Source organism: Halichoerus grypus, chromosome 5, assembly GCF_964656455.1.
Source record: "Halichoerus grypus chromosome 5, mHalGry1.hap1.1, whole genome shotgun sequence".
Taxonomy (NCBI): Eukaryota; Metazoa; Chordata; class Mammalia; order Carnivora; family Phocidae; genus Halichoerus; species Halichoerus grypus.
In genome coordinates, this window is record NC_135716.1 from 92,779,093 (window position 1) to 92,795,514 (window position 16,422).

A 16,422-nucleotide genomic window follows, 5' to 3' on the forward strand; every position below is an offset into this window, starting at 1 on the left:
CTCATCCTGAGATTCTTTTCTTAATTACAAATACAAAGATCTGTTTCCAAGTAAGGTCACATTCACAGGTACAGGGAGTTAAGGCTTGGACATATCTTTTGGGGAGACAAAATTCAACCTACTACAAAGCATATTTAAACCTTTTAGGAAATAGGGATGTCAGTTTAAATATTAATACCAGGGCAATAAATTATTAAGTAAGACAACCAATCAGAATTACAGACTTTTTAGATGTTAAAGGTTATTTTCACAGGCCACAGCAACAATCTCTGAAGTCAGGGTGTCTCTTAATTAGAATTAACATTTACGAGGAGTTTTATGATACAAACTAGTATCTGCTTTTCTGACTTTCTAGAAGACTAAACATTTTTCCTTATCTTACTGAGATTTCTTTTACCATAATTATGAGGGCCTGTGGTTTTTCAAGACCAAGTCTTAGAAAGCCATTAGTTAGCAGCAACAGGAAAAAATAGGTATGAGAGCTCAAAACTTACCCTATGGAGGACAAAGGAGAAAAATAGAACAGACACATTTTTCTAATCTTACACCAACAATTTCATTCCAAATGTCTCCTGACAGGCATACACCATATACAGGAAACCATTTCACGCTTCTCACTTTTGCACACTTCAGAAATTGGCATGGATACGCTCACCGTGCTGTGTCCATTCACTACCAGGAAGAAGGCTTGATTGGCGTTGAACTGTAGGAGGCTTGTAATTATTTTGATGAGTTCACTCATGTTGATGTGATCAGATGCAAGGAACTCAGTTTTATCCAGGATAGGAAACTGCTTCTCACCCTATAGTTCCTTTTTTTTCTCCCCCACCCTTGTATGGTTCTCTTATCACTGGGATTTTGGTAGGATGCTGCTCTTGGGTAACTCCAGCATCTTTTATTCTTTGTTCGAAGGTACAGCACCACTTGAAGGTCTTCTCCAAGGTCTTGGCATGGTAGGTTGAGGTGGTGTGGCAGCAGTGGTGACTCCGGCTGTGGTGACAACAACTTCTGCAAAGATCTATTACATAGCTACTACGTCCCTTCTTCTCCTTGCTCTTCCTCCTTCAAATGTCCCCCTACTCTCTTGTAACTCTTCCCCTATTAGACCCTTCCCATATGAAGGCTATAAACATGCTCAAGACTTGTTCATAAAAATAAAAGCAAAAACAGAAACAAAAACCCTCCCTTATTTCTGTATCCCCTTTTAATCACTACTAGAATCAAAGGATTGGTCAAGGGTTGGAGTTCCCTGCTTGCATTTGGCTTTTTAAAAAGTGTACAGGGGCACCTGGGTGGCTCTGTCGGTTAAGTGTCTGACACTTGATTTAGGCTCAGGTCATGATCTCTGGGTAGTGGGATCGAGCCTCCCCCCACCTTGGGCTCCATGCTCAGCACGGAGTCTGCTTGTCCCTCTCCCTCTGCTACTCCCTACCCCCTGCTTGCATGTGTGTGCCCTTTCTCCTCTCTCTCTCTCACAAATAAATAAATAAATAAAATCTTTTAAAAAAGTGCACAGAAATTAGGTGTAAGAGAGAGACTATGGCCTATTATAAGAGCCCTGTCTGTTCAGGGAAAGAAAATCAGACCACAAAAAAATAATCTGATTGGTAGAGAGAATATGGACATATTCAAAAATAGAAGAGGTAGATGAGGTCAAAGAGACAGTAGTAGGAGAAAAGGCTACAAGAACTAGATAGATTGAAAGAAAGGTTGTAGTCAATTAGATATGAAAGCTTAAAACTTCTTTTTTTTTAAGATTTTATTTATTTATTTGACAGAGAGAGACACTGTGAGAGAGGGAACACAAGCAGAGGGAATGGGAGAGGGGGAAGCAGGCTTCCCGCCGAGCAGGGAGCCCGATGTGGGGCTTGATCCCAGGACCCTGAGATCACGACCCAAGCCGAAGGCAGACGCTTAACGACTGAGCCACCCAGGTGCCCCAAAAGCTTAAAACTGCGAGAAAAAATTCTTGGTGAATGATCAAGGGTATGACCAAATGATCAAGGGATGACCAAAACAAATTCAATGTCTCTAGAAATGAGGAGGCCTAGGAAGACCATTAGCTAAATTGCCCACATAGACATGAATTCATGCAAAGCATGACGTAATCAAAAAGACTGTAAGCCAGTTCCTCAAATCTAGGAGTAAAGCAGAATACCCAAGGTAGAAGGTCAGTAATTGATAGCAATAAGGAGGAATAGAAGATTCTTCAGCTGGATGATACAAACTTAAAGTGGAGGTTTTACACAAGCAGGTATGAGTAATTACTTGGCAGTGTCATTGGGGAATTAGAATAACCAGTCTAGTTCTCAGCCCTAATGTGGGTGGGGCATAGAAGAATAATTACCACCATTGAAAGGGCAGCAGGACTTGTGGTGTCCTTGAGGAAGAGCTATTAAAGAAGAAGATGTGGTCCATATATACAATGGAATATTACTCAGCCATCAGAAAAGATGAATACCCAACTTTTACATCAACATGGATGGGACTGGAGGAGATTATGTTAAGTGAAATAAGTCAAGCAGAGAAAGTCAATTATCATATGGTTTCACTTATTTGTGGAACCTAAGGAATAACATGGAGGACATTAGGAGAAGGAAGGGAAAAATGGGCGGGGGGAATTGGAGGGAGAGATAAACCATGAGAGACTATGGACCTGAGAAACAAACAGGGTTTTAGAGGGGAGGGGGGAGGGGGGATTGGTTAGCCCGGTGATGGGTATTAAGGAGGGCACGTACTGCATGGAGCACTGGGTGTTATATGAAAACAATGGATCGTGGATCACTACATCAAAAACTAATGATGTATTGTATGCTGACTAACATAATAAAATTTAAAAAAAGAAAAAAAAGAAGAAGGTGACTTGACGTAGGGAGAAGACCAGTTGGGAGACTGTTGCTTCATCTGGATGAGAAAGGATGATGGCCTAACCTACCCAGTAGCCGTGAGAATACAAAGAAGGAAATATGTCCTAAAGATATAAAGGACATATATTGCTTTGATAACTAATTAGGTGTGAAGAATAACTAGGAAGAATAAAGGACAACTCTCAGGATTCTGTTTTGGGCAAATGGCTATGAATGTGCTCTTTACTGAAACAGGGAGGAGCAGGTTTAAAAAAAAATAATGGGATCAGGTTTTGACCTCGTTGTCCCTCTGGAAATGCCCTATAAGCAACCAAAAATATATATTCTAGGCTCATGAAAGAGATGGGGTCTACAGAGATGGATTTGAGAACCATCATCCCTGAATGGAAGTCAAAGACAAATAAGGGAAAGAGATCACTTAGGGAGGTGTTTTGTTTTGTTTTGTTTTGTTTTGTTTTGTTTTAATGAATGAATGAACCTCTTTATATCTGTGTCTCTCTGTTAATCTTTTTCCTGTTGGTCAGTAGTCCTAATTTGTTATTTTTGTTGAACTTGTTCCCCATCTCCCTCTTGACAAACAATTATTGAATGTCTCCATTGTGCCAGCTATTGGGAATACAAAAGTAAAAAGCATTGTGCTTTCCCTGCTGTTTCTCTAACCTCTCACTACCGCTCTGAGGCTCTTGCCCCTTTTACCAGGCTCTTAATCCTGTCATTACCTTCAATTATTTATAAGACTATGAATTCTTTCTCCCATTAGACTAATCCCTAAGGGCAGAGACCCTGTGTCATTCTCTGCTGTATTCTAGACACTAAACAGTGCCTGAAACAAAGCAGACTCTCCAAAAATATTTATTAAGGTAATGAATGAAAAAGAACAAAGTTTGACATACAAGCTTGACAAAGTAAACTCTTATAAACCAATATAACAAAAAGTACAAAAGTCATTGCCATCCTGGTTAATTTATTTTTAATTTATTAATTTAATTAAAAAAGAAAAAATAGGCAAGCAGAAAATAATAGTTACTGCATCTCACACCCATTAAGATGGCTGTCAATAACAGCAATAACAACAAAAACGGGAAACACCAAGTGTGGGCAAGGATGTGGAGAAACTGGGACCCTTATGCACTGTTGCTAAAAACGGAAAATTGTGCAGCCACTGTGGAAAACAGTGTGATCTTTCCTCAAAAAATCTAAAGTAGAATTACTCTATGACCCAGCAATTCCACTTCTGGGTACAGAGCTAAAAGAATTGAAAGCTGGGACTCAAACAGATAAACAACACCCTTATTCATAGCAGCATTATTCACAATAGCCAAAAGGTGGAAGCAACCCAAGTGTCCCTCAATGGATGAATGAATAAATAAAATATGGCATATACATAAGATAAAATATAATTCAGCCTTAAACAGTAAGGAAATTCTGATGTGCATGAATAAAACTTGAGGACATGTTATGTGAAATAATCTAGTCACAAAACAAGTACAATTTGCAATGATTCCACTCACTGTACATAAGGTACCTAAAGTAGTTAAATTCATAAAGACAGAAAGTACAATCAATAGCCGTTGCCAGTGCCTGGGAGGACTGCAGTGGAATAAGGAGTTAATATTTAATGGGTACAGAGTTTCCATTTTGCAAGATGAAAAGAGTTCTGGAGATGGATGTGGTGATTGGTTGCACAACAAAGGGAAAGCACTTAATACTACTGGGGTGTACATTTTAATATGGTTAAGATGGTACATTTTATTGTATTTTACCACAATTTTTAAAGTTAATTTTAAAAAAGAGACTATGCACCGGGGCCCCTGTGTGGCTCAGTGGGTTAAGCGTCTGCCTTCGGCTCAGGTCATGATCTCAGGGTCCTGGGATCGAGCCCCACATCGGGCTTCCTGCTCAGCAGAGGGCTTGCTTCTCCCTCTCCCTCTGCTGCTCCCCCTGCTCATGCTCCCTCTCTCTCTCTCTCAAATAAATAAAAAAAAATTTAGAAAAATTAAAAAAGAGACTGAGCACCAAAAAAATTAAAAAACCGATTACTTAATAACAACCCACATCAATCAAAACGCGTAGGGACCAAGAAACTCGGTCCGCCCAGCCGCAAACCTGCTGGACCGCCAGGTCCTGGGAGCCAGAAACCAAGGGCGGGGAAGGGCCAGGCCTGTGGCTCCGCGCAGGGCGAGGCTGCCCAGCGGCCGCTAGCTCAAGGAGGTCACCCGCAGACTGGGCCGCCACTGCGCAAGCGCATATGGCGGCTGCCGAGGGGCCTTTTAAACGTACCGGAAGTGACGTTTGTAACGCTGAGCCAGGTTCAGGGAAGATTCGGGTAGGTGAGCAGGGCAGGGGCTGTGGTCCTGGGCCACTATGAGCTGCACCATCGAGAAGATCCTGACAGATGCCAAGACGCTGCTGGAACGGCTGCGGGAGCACGACGCGGCCGCAGAGTCGCTAGTGGATCAGTCCGCCGCGCTGCACCGGCGAGTGGCCGCTATGCGGGAGGCGGGGACGGCGCTTCCGGACCAGGTCGGGCAGAGGGTAGGGGGCCGTGCCCACAGGATCTGTGCACCCAGGGGTGGAGGGCGAAGGAAGGTGGGAACTCGGCTTTAAGTTTATGCCGAGTCTCAGAGGGTGGCGGAGAGACCGTTCTGCGGGGTCGGGGTCGAGAATGCTGCCCTGGAGCCCCGATTCCTCCTCCTTCGGTTGCATCCGCGGCTGTTCTCCTGTTAACGGCGCGCTTAGTCTGTCTCTGTTTGTCCAGTATCAAGAAGATGCATCCGATATAAAGGACATGTCCAAATTCAAACCTCACATTCTGCTGTCCCAAGAGAATACACAGATTAGAGACTTGCAGCAGGAAAACAGAGGTTAGTCAGGCCTTTTGGTGTAGTTATGATTTTCTCATATCCAGTAATATTTCAAAAGTTCTTGCCAAACTAACTATTCACATCCTGTATGTATCTCCAGATTACTACTTTTACAAGAGTTATTCTGTGATGGCCCAGTAACAATAAAGTTTGTTACATTACCCTTTTTAAGGTCATCTGATTTTGTATCTGTAGGCAGCTTATCAAAGGAGTGCTTAGTAGAGTTGAATTATTGCATAGCTTATTTATGTATCCGCATATGGATATTTGCACAAGAGTGTTAATATACTCAAGGGCTTGAATTTTTTATGTTTAAACATTAATTGAAATAAACACGTTAAGATTGAAGAGGTTTTTTAAATGTTCTTGTGCAAGGTGGAAGAACTGAATTTTAGCCTCAGGGTATATATTCTTAGGCTTCATGAGTACATTATTAATGATAGCAGTATGAAGTTATTTGTATATCAGTTGACAGCTTTCACATATATCATCCCATTGTATTCTCATATCTTCATTTTGATGTAGATAAGCCCTAGGTACTTAATATTACAATGCACTTAAGAAATAGGCTCAGAGAGAGTAATGATTTGCGTAAGAGTAGTAGTAAGCTAGTAACTCACTGAAGAAATCCATGTCTTCTGATTCTACATCCCATGTTGTTTCTACCAGACTATGCTGCCTCTGCCTAGAAAGTTATTTTTCTCGTAGATCTTAACTGTTGAGTTTTATAGACTTAAACACTGATCATAACTTTGCATTCACAATATCTCATGGAGTGTCATAAAATTACAACTGTTAAAAGAGTTTTGGCTTTGGGAGCTATCTCTCAGACGTCACTGCCAAGTGATTTTATTTTTTTGATAGAGCTATGGGTTTCCTTGGAGGAACACCAGGATGCTTTGGAACTCATCATGAGCAAGTACCGGAAGCAGATGTTACAATTAATGGTTGCTAAAAAGGCCGTGGATGCTGAGCCAGTCCTGAAAGCTCACCAGTCTCACTCTGCAGTAAGAAACTTTGATGAATAAATTCTGAATGAACAGGATTAAAATCTTGAACGGGATTAAAATCTTGAATTGTTTAAAATTGATTGCTTGTTTTTGAAGTAAGCTTGTTTTCCTTTCATGTTTATCACATTCGCTGTGGATTTTGCTGTAGCTTTGCAAGAATATGAATAGAAGGGAGTAAGGGGCTACTTAGGAGCTTTTTTCTTTCAGTGGGACTAAGGTTCCTCACTCCCGCCTGCCCCAAGATCTCTTTTCAAGATGAATGGATGCTCATACAAACATAAGGCAAGGTAGTGCCGAAGGTGCTCAGTAAATACTTGGTTATTACTGTACTTTCACTAAAATATAAGCTCCTTGATTGTAAGGCGCATGGATTCTTCTCTTATCCCTAACACAGCACCTGGCACATAGCAGGCAGTCAGGCTTACTGACTGTTAAACTGAACTACATAACATCATACTATGTCGTTGGAGAGAAGTATGGTTTTTAAAAAATACATGGCATAGTTTCTACACTTTGGTTGCTTAGGTTTTAATTTGGGAGAACCAGTAATTGTGCTTAAGTTTGTAGAGTGCTTCACAGGTGTCATTGTACATTCATATGTACTATATCATTTAAACCTGGATTGATAGATTGGCACCACACTATCTGTTCCATGAAATTTATGAAAGATAAGTTTCATCTTAGATTCCTTTGAAAGCATTTTACGGACTTAACAAAAGTCTTAGGGAACAGGAATATTTTAAATATGTGACTAGCTCTCAAAGTAAATAAATAAATAGCTCTCGTCCAGAAGAGAAAAATAAACTATTTTCTGTAATCTGGAGGAAAAAACTTAAACCTTAATACGGTTTAGCTCATGTGAAAAACTTTGGAAGAGATATATCCAAAGATAGAATAAGGTACCTTGGAATATGGTAGGCTTCCTGCCAATAAAAGTATTCAGTGGGTGGTTAGACTAGAATCAATCTTGAAAACAAATTGTGAATACCACAAATGACTTTATTATGGCTTTGCCTCTAAGGACTCAGATTATGGTGAAACTCCTGTGTAACTTCTTAGCATAGATTAAATGAACTTTCTAACATCATAATGCACAAGTTCTCATGAACTTCATATCTGCAGAAAAGATAACTTTTTCACCTTTTTTTCTTAATATCTTCACAGGAAATTGAGAGTCAGATTGACAGAATCTGTGAAATGGGAGAAGTGATGAGGAAAGCAGTTCAGGTGGATGATGACCAGTTTTGTAAAATTCAGGAAAAACTAGCCCAATTAGAGGTAAGGTTGTTGCTATTGTAAGCTCACAATGTTCAGGGAGTTTTCTCAGAGTCTGGAAGGTATGCCATCACTATCCTAGGCAGTGTATTGATGTTTTCTATGTGTTCATGATTTAAAATTAAAACTCCTCCTCCAGGGGCGTCTGGGTGTCTCAGTCGGTTGAGCATCTGACTCTTGATTTCAGCTCAGGTCATGATCCCAGGGATGTGAGATCGAGCCCCGTGTTGGGCTCCACCCTCAGCTTCTGTCTGCTTGAGATCCTCTCCCTCTTCCTCTGCCCCTCTTCCTGTTCTCTCTCTCTCTAAAAAAATAAAATAAATCTTAAAAGAAAACAACTCCTTCTCCATACCCTTTTCAGGAAAGTAAATATAATCAGCAGCAAACAATGAAAATGCCAACTATGTATTGGCTAGAAATTGAGATATTATCCTATCAAGAGGGTAGAGAGAGTGGAAGAGACAAATTACATGTGAGCTAAAATCCCTCCTCTGGGGACGCCTGAGTGGCTCAGTTGGTTAAGCATCTGCCTTTGGCTCAGGTCATGATCCCGGGGTCCTGGGATAAGAGCCCCGCATCGGCTCCCTGCTCCATGGGGAACCTGCTTCTCCCTAACCCTCTGCCTGCCGCTCCCCCTGCTGTGTGCTCTCTCTCTCTCTCTCTCTCCTCCTCGCTTTCTGACAAGTAAATCAAATCTTTAAAAAATAAAAAAATCTGGGGAGCACCCAGGTGGCTCAGTCATTGAGCATCTGCCTTCAGCTCGGGTCATGATCCCAGGGTCCTGGGATCGAGCCCCACATCAGGCTCCCTGCTCAGAGGGAGGCCTGCTTCTCCCTCTCCCACTCCCCCAGCTTGTGTTCCCTCTCTGGCTGTGTCTCTCTCTGTCAAATAAATTAAAAAATAAATAAATAAAAATAAAAAATAAAAAAAATTTTTAAATTTTAAGTAAATAAAATCCCTCCTGTCATAAAAGGAAGTCAAATAGGTAATGTCTGAAATTGATCAAGAAATAGCAGAACAGGCATATTAATGATTATTAATTATTCCTCTGTTAATTATGGAAGTAAGTACCGAAAGAAATAGATAAAAGTATCAAAAGTGGGGGCGCCTGGGTGGCTCAGATGGTTAAGCGTCTGCCTTTGGCTCGGGTCATGATCCCAGGGTCCTAGGATCGAGCCCCACATCCAGCTCCTCGCTCAGTGGGGAACCTGCTTCTCCCTCTCCCTCTGCCTCTCCCCCTGCTCATGCTCTCTCTTTGTATCTCTGTGTCTCAAATGAATAAATTAAAAAAATCTTAAAAAAAAAAAAGTATTTTATAAAAGTGGTTGCCTTTGGGGAACAAAGCCAAGGGTCTGCCGTTTATTTTATAAACCTTATAGTCTTGATTCTTTATTTTTTTTTTATTTTTTTTTAAAGATTTTATTTATTTATTTGACAGAGAGAGACACAGCAAGAGAGGGAACACAAGCAGGGGGAGTGGGAGAGGGAGAAGCAGGCCTCCAGTGGAGCAGGGAGCCCGATGTGGGGCTCGATCCCAGGACCCTGAGATCATGACCTGAGCTGAAGGCAGACGCTTAACGACTGAGCCACCCAGGCGCCCCTAGTCTTGATTCTTTAAAAGTTATTTTCATGTAATATTTTAATTGTAATAGCAGTAATTTACAAAAAAAAAAAGGCATAGGGGTATTAGTATGCCTAGAAAATTATTAAGAAAACACATTACAATAGATGGTTTGAATGTTGCTTATTACCAGATGCAATCATGGTGGGCCCTTTGAGAAATAACAGAAAGAAAAAGATAGGATATCCCTGCTCAGAGTCTAGTGAAAGGAATAAGACTACTACTTATATGATATGAAATGGTTTATACATGCTAGGAGAGATGCACAGTATTAAGGGAAGCACTTTATGTGGTAGACGATTTAATGACCATGGGCCCAGACTCTTGGTGAAGCCTGAGGATGCTATGGTTTACCAGAATTTCCTGCAGAGAGAATAAGGATGAAGAGTGCAAGCTGCCCTACCTGGAAATCAAAGGGAGTGACAGGGTCCCAAGTAGGAATTAGGAGTTAGTTAAAATGATAGAATGACCTTATCTACACTATCCCTGATTTACTTAGATATGGAAAGAGCCCTAAGGAAATATGGGACAAATTTTATTTATATTTTAAGTGGAAAGAACACAAGCATCAGATTGAAACCCCAGCAATACCACATCCAAGTTCTCTGAGTTTGGACAAGTTTTTGGACTTCTGTGAGCTCCAGTGTCCTTATCTTAAAGAGAACATGGATGTGGGCAATGGTATTTGCCCTACAGGTTGTTTTGAGATGATATATGTAAGACACCCAGTGGTACCTGACTTCCCCAGTGAGTAGTTTCTTCCCCTTTTCCTTTCTCCAGAACATCCAGGAGAGAAGACTGAGCAGAGTCAAAATATTATTAGGAATGTAAAAGTTAGAAGAAACAGTAGTACAACTTGTGGGAACCACAAAAAGTATGACAAGCAGTGAATTCCTCAGGTGGAGGGAGGCTTTTTTTCTTTTTTGTCCTAAAACAGGGCATGTAGAAATTACTCAGGAAATGTATGTTAAATGATTAATAATTCGTGTTTTAGGAAATTCTCAGTTATTTTGTTTCCATAAAATGTTTAAAATTAAAATAATACGCTTTCTGTTCCTGGGCCAAAACAATGTATTCTGATGCAGTTTAACAGTCAAAATACATGAAATAAACAAACCTTTTTTTTTTTTTCCAGCTTGAAAATAAGGAACTTCGAGAATTATTGTCCATCAGCAGTGAGTCTCTTCAGGTCAGGAAGGAAAACTCAATGGCCACTGCTTCCCAAGCCATCAAATAACTCAACTTCTGAATGACAGCTGGAGATTGTTTATCAAGGAAGGAAGTTATTATCTTTCGAGTATTGTCCATTTAGTGTCTTGCCTCAGACTTGATTTAGTGTTGATTAAAGGTATCGGGTGGCAGTTTAGAATTCGCAGTCAAACTGGCTGTCCACAAAACGGTTTTTGGGTATGTTCGTGAAAATACACACTGAGTTTCACCATTCCTTTCTCTAAGAGACTACTTCTAATTTTCAGTTCTGGGACCTCAATTTATATAAACCGTTATCGGTTCCTTTTTGTTTCTTCACATCTCTCAAACTTAGATCCTTTTATTATAAGCCAGCAATTTTATTTTATATAGGATTATAAATTACAATTCTAAAAAATTTTTAAGAGATTAGCTTTTTAAATCTATTTGGCATAAACCTAGATTTTTTTTTCCATTTGAGAAAAGTAATACAATTCCACACAACTAGATTGGCAGATTCTCTGATTTGTACATTCACCTCCTTTGAAGTTTTAAGTCTCTCTGGTGCTAAGAGTTGGCACTTTATGACCTGGTGTCTTTATTCTTAATTTGAGAGAACCTACTGCTAGTCCCCAAGAAACATACTTGAAAATAAGTAAAAGTAGAGTCGTCATATTGTTCAAAGAATCCTGAGAAATTTGTCCTATTTGTGTACACATACACATGTACTCTTAGTTCAAATGCTGAAAGTAGCTGTTACTCTATTAGATATTAGTAGTCAATTTTTCAATATTGTCCTCCTTGGAAAACTTCAACTTGGGTGGTTTACTCAGTTGAAGAGCATATAATGGGTTTATTCACATCATAGTTTTTAGGTACTACATTCTGTTTAATTTATATATAACTTCTATTTTATAGTTAAGAACCATCACTTACTTGGATGTCTTTCATTACCAGTACTGATAGTTGGCTTTCTTTTTAGATCCATTTTTCATGAGGAAGCAAAGTTTTATCACCTAATGAGAGTTATCACATTCGTTGTGCTGTGTAGACAACAAAGCAGTGTTGAGATTCAAATGCTGAGCGGTAAACTAGCTCACTCATCAATTCACTTGCCTATCTCAGTTTAGTCACATGCCAGATTTACAAATTAGTTCATGTTATACTATCAATTTAGGTTTGCCCAAAAATAATTGAAATAATGAATCCTAAACCTGTCCATATTTTCCAGTAGCACTAAGCACCATACTGCACAGGAGAGACACAGTATTAAAAAGAGTTTGTTGTTAGTGCTTTTGTGTAATGTAAAATTTCTTTTGTACTGCCATAAAGAAGTAACTCCAGTTAAAACAATAAAACCTCACTAAGATATCCTGAAAGCATCTGATCCCACTAATACTGAAAGGACTTGGCCTATAGTGGTGGTCTTTAATGATTAGGTATATGTCATTTAAGAAACTCAAATTTCTATTCGAAGTCCTGCATAGAATTTGAAAAATACTTCCACCCCCACTGTAGGCATTTTTATCTTGTTTCCCAACAGTAAGTAAAACTTAAGTCCAGCCATTTGGCTTGAGGTATATGCCCTAAGTGCCACTCTGTGTCCCACGGTTCCACTCAGGAAGCAGGTACCCCTACATGATATGTCAGCTGCCATGGCCAGTTTTCAGTAAAAATGATAAAGTCATCAAATGGCCCATTAAAGTATAACATGGTGTCTCTTTATCTACCTTATGTTCCTTTAAAGTTGTTTATAAAGTTGTTCACATCTCAGATATCAGGATAAATTTATGTTAACTTTTCCCCCTGGCAAATCAAAAGCTTGAAGTTTGAGTGAAAGAGCTCTCAGTGCCCTACAAAATGTAAATTCTGGCTGGTGTTAATACAAATACATCATTTCTAATAAAAACATTTTAAGAGTAATAGTTAATTTTACTCAGTAATGAATCTACTTATTAGGAAATACAAAGGTTTATTTTTCACATATATAGCAACCTGTCAAGTAGGGCTTTTCATAAGTATTTTGTAATTAGCATAAGGTGGTCAGCAGTATAACTCTACAAATAGCTGTTTCTAAAATGGTTTGAGATTTCCTCATGATTAAAAATCAAAATTATACAATTACAAATCATATTATAAAATTAAAACTGAGTTTGGAAGTACCTTGAAAAATGCTTAAAGATTATCCACTTTTACCTTAATAATACCTTACCTTTTACCTTGACTTATAGTAATACATTATGCATAATTTGATTCAAACATTGAAGGTCTATTTCAGTGTTCCCCAAAATGGTTTGCTGACAACTGAAATAGAAATTAGGGAATGGGATCTAGGAATTTGTATTTTAATAATTGTCCCAGATAACTTCTAAGGATACTAGTTTGAGAATGTCTAATCTATGTACCAGACACTTCATTCAGGATTATGAATAGAAAAAAGGGGGGGGAAAGGCCTTGACACTTTTTGAAGAAAAATTTGGTAGAGAAGACAGATATACATATAATTACAGTGCAGTGATACATCCAATATGAGGATGTATAGGATACAGAGGAGGGGCTATATGGAGGAGAAAGCTTGGTGCTTTCTAGTTATATAATCTCCATTTCAACTGTACCTCATTTTACACATACTCAGGCACAAGGAGATTATGCTATATGTCTAAACTAGAACAAAGATTCCAACCCAGAGAGACTCTTAAACATATTCTTAACCACTAAGTTAAGATGCCTTTAAACTCCAAATACTGGTTGGAGTTCAAGTGGTTCTTGATTAGCAAAATCTATTTTTAGTAATAGTGCAAAAGAAATAACCACAGCCCATATACTAGAAAATATGAATTCAATAAATGGAGTCATAACTAATGAGACATATTTGTCATCTCTTTCTAGAATAATGTAACTGAGAGCTTGTATGCATACAACTGACATGGACAGTGTTTAATTAGTGGTCTTAACCTGTGTACGGAAAAGTGCAGTTCTGTCTTTCAAATCTGCCTCCTTAGTGTGTGGCTTTTCATCCTTCATGTTCTTTTGGTTACAAAAAGGTTGGCGCTGTATCAGATGTCTTGGCCATATTGAAGGCAGGAAAAAAAGGGAAACGGCCTACGCCAACTGTGCGTATACTCTTTTATGATGAAAAGCAAAGCTTTCCCAGAAATTCCAGACAGATTTCCCTGTCTTACTTGCCTACCTCTTTAAATGGTTACTTCTATTTGCAAAGGCTGGGTACATAGTTGCCTCCATCAGTATTCTATTAGCAAGGAGGAAAGAGTATTGAGAAAGCAATTAATGATGTCTGACAAGTCCTTTTACGTTGAATAGTTTTTAACAAGTGAAAGCATTAGCTGACAGTGTTGGTGTTGGGTAGCCAAGAGAATGGGCTATGGCAGACAACTGTCATTTCTTTTCTGGCTGCCCAATATCCTTATTCCTATGCTGTTTAGGGAATCCCTCATCTAATGAGGCAAAGCCTTCCTCCTAAGAAATTTGAAAGTGTCAGATAAATGTTTTCCCGGCCTCTTTTGCAGCTAAGGAAGATGCATCCACCTCAAACTTTAAAGTTAGGCAAAGAAGCAGGAAACTGTACAGAATTCTTTGAGCAAAGGCCTATAACACTGGCTACTATATGCAGTTCCACAGAGGAGCAGAAGTGGCTTTAATGACATTCAGTATCCAGTGTCGGCAAAGTCAGTGGTGTAAGCTGCAGTGTCTCTGCCACATAGTGGGATCTTCACTGAAGCAGTTATCTGAAGTGATTAGAGGCTCTCTAGCCTCTAATTCTGGTTTTCTGGCTGTCTTAGAGATCCTGAGGATTGCTTATTAGCCTTCTAATAAAATCACTTTTTGTTAAAGTTATTCTGAATTGCCTATAATTAAGAATGCTGATTGATAAAATAAGCATAGTTTTAAACACAACCATGCCAGGAGCACCTGGGTGGCTCAGTCAGCTAAGTGCCCAACTCTTGATCTCAGCTCCTGTCTTGATTTCAGGGTTGTGAGTTCAAGCCCCGTGTTGGGCTCCACGATAAGCGAGGAGCCTACTTAAAAGAAAACAACCATGCAAATATAAATTTTGCCAATACTTTATACATAGTGTTGTACTTACATTTTAATATTTGACACATAAAAGGATGTGTAACATGCAAATAGGTTATCAAACATAATCTTTTGTCACCTAAGAATTAGAACATTACCCATACTTTGCATTTATCTATTTGAATTCCTCTCCTGTCTCTCCCCACCTCCCTACTCCCTCTTTTTCATAGTTCTCTCACATGCAAAAAGACCTAAAATATGTATGTATCCCTAAAGTGACATTTTTTAGTTTTGTTCCTTTTTGAGCTTTATAAAAATGGTATTGTATGTTACACATAGTCTATGGGGATCTGATTTTTTTCACTCAACATTATGTTTCTGAGATCCTTTTGTTGTACATAGCTGTCATTTATTTCCACTGATGTACAATATTTCATTGTGTGACTATATAATTGTTAAAATACATATATAATAGTACAATTATGCATTTTTAAAATCCTTGCTAATATCTGACTAATTTTTAATTCTCCATCTACCTCATTTAGATTAGATACATTTCACAATAAGCAGTCATATTGCACATTTTTCAGCTATTTCACTTGCAGTTGTCTCAGCAACCTTCAGAGGGAATTAAGGACTATTATCTGCTAATATAATGGAAAGCAGATCATGCTTTTTCTTTTGTTACTCACAAAGAATCCTAAAGAGGAGGCAGAATCTTCAGAGCTTCTGAATGAACTACAATTCACTCAACATTTGATCTAGCCTCCTGAAAATACCGATCCTAAGATTCATTTTTTTTTTCATATTTTAACATCTCTGAAATTGGGATAGGTCTTATACATATAGGGGTTTGTAATGTAGTTGATTCTAAGCAAAAGCAAAATTGGCCATGTTCCTGATGGCATGACTGGCCAAAGGTAAGCTCTTGGTATTTTGGTCAAGAAACTTTTAAGGGGCACCTGAGTGGCTCAGTTGATTAAGCATCTGCCTTCGACTCCAATCATGATCCCAGAGTCCTGGGATCGAGCCCCACATCGGGTTCCTCGCTCAGCAGGGAGCATGCTTCTCCCTTTCCCTCTGCCTGCTGCTCCCCCTGCTTGTACTCTCTCTCTCTCTCAATCTCTGGCAAATAAATATAATCTTTAAAAAAAAAAAAAACTATTTTAAGCACTATTTGAGAAGGGAATAGGGGTTTAGCTGTTGTCTGTGAACTTTCCATTCATGTGAACCTTCTTGTAAGATCAAGAGAGTGCCAGCATAAGAACCTGGAGTATGGCTGTATTCATTCTCTATTGCTATATAACAGATTACTGCAAATTTAGCACCTTAAAGCAATGCCCATTTATTCTCTTACAATTCTGTAGGTCAGAAGTCCATGCAGGGTTTAACTAGGGTCCCATCTAATGATCTCACAAGGCTGAAATCAAGGTGTCAACATAGACTAGCATCTCATCTGAGGCTCTGGGCCCTCTCCCAAGTTCACATGGTTGTTGGCAAAATTCATTTCTGTGCAGGGGTAAAACTCCTAGGACTTCAAGGCCAACAGGAGATCATCTCTC

The 16,422-nt window shown here is 39.2% G+C and overlaps 1 protein-coding gene and 1 pseudogene across 2 annotated transcripts; one reads left to right on the forward strand and one right to left on the reverse strand.

The window, feature by feature from the left end:
- Nucleotides 1–542: 542 nt before the first annotated feature.
- On the reverse strand, nucleotides 543–3,583 carry LOC118533302 (microtubule-associated protein 1 light chain 3 beta pseudogene; annotated as a pseudogene).
- Nucleotides 3,584–5,142: 1,559 nt separating this feature from the next.
- SIKE1 (suppressor of IKBKE 1) lies at nucleotides 5,143–15,192 on the forward strand. Of its 2 annotated transcripts, none has more exons than XM_036088482.2 (5): nucleotides 5,143–5,402; nucleotides 5,626–5,731; nucleotides 6,596–6,738; nucleotides 7,906–8,019; nucleotides 10,773–15,192. In XM_036088482.2, exons 1-5 carry the CDS (start codon nucleotides 5,232–5,234, stop codon nucleotides 10,872–10,874), a joined length of 636 nt encoding a protein of 211 aa, XP_035944375.1. In that variant the 5' UTR covers nucleotides 5,143–5,231; the 3' UTR covers nucleotides 10,875–15,192. The 2 variants fall into 2 exon arrangements, with proteins under 2 accessions (XP_035944375.1, XP_035944376.1); XM_036088483.2 differs by having other exon boundaries at nucleotides 5,145–5,390.
- The last annotated feature ends 1,230 nt before the right edge of the window (nucleotides 15,193–16,422 follow it).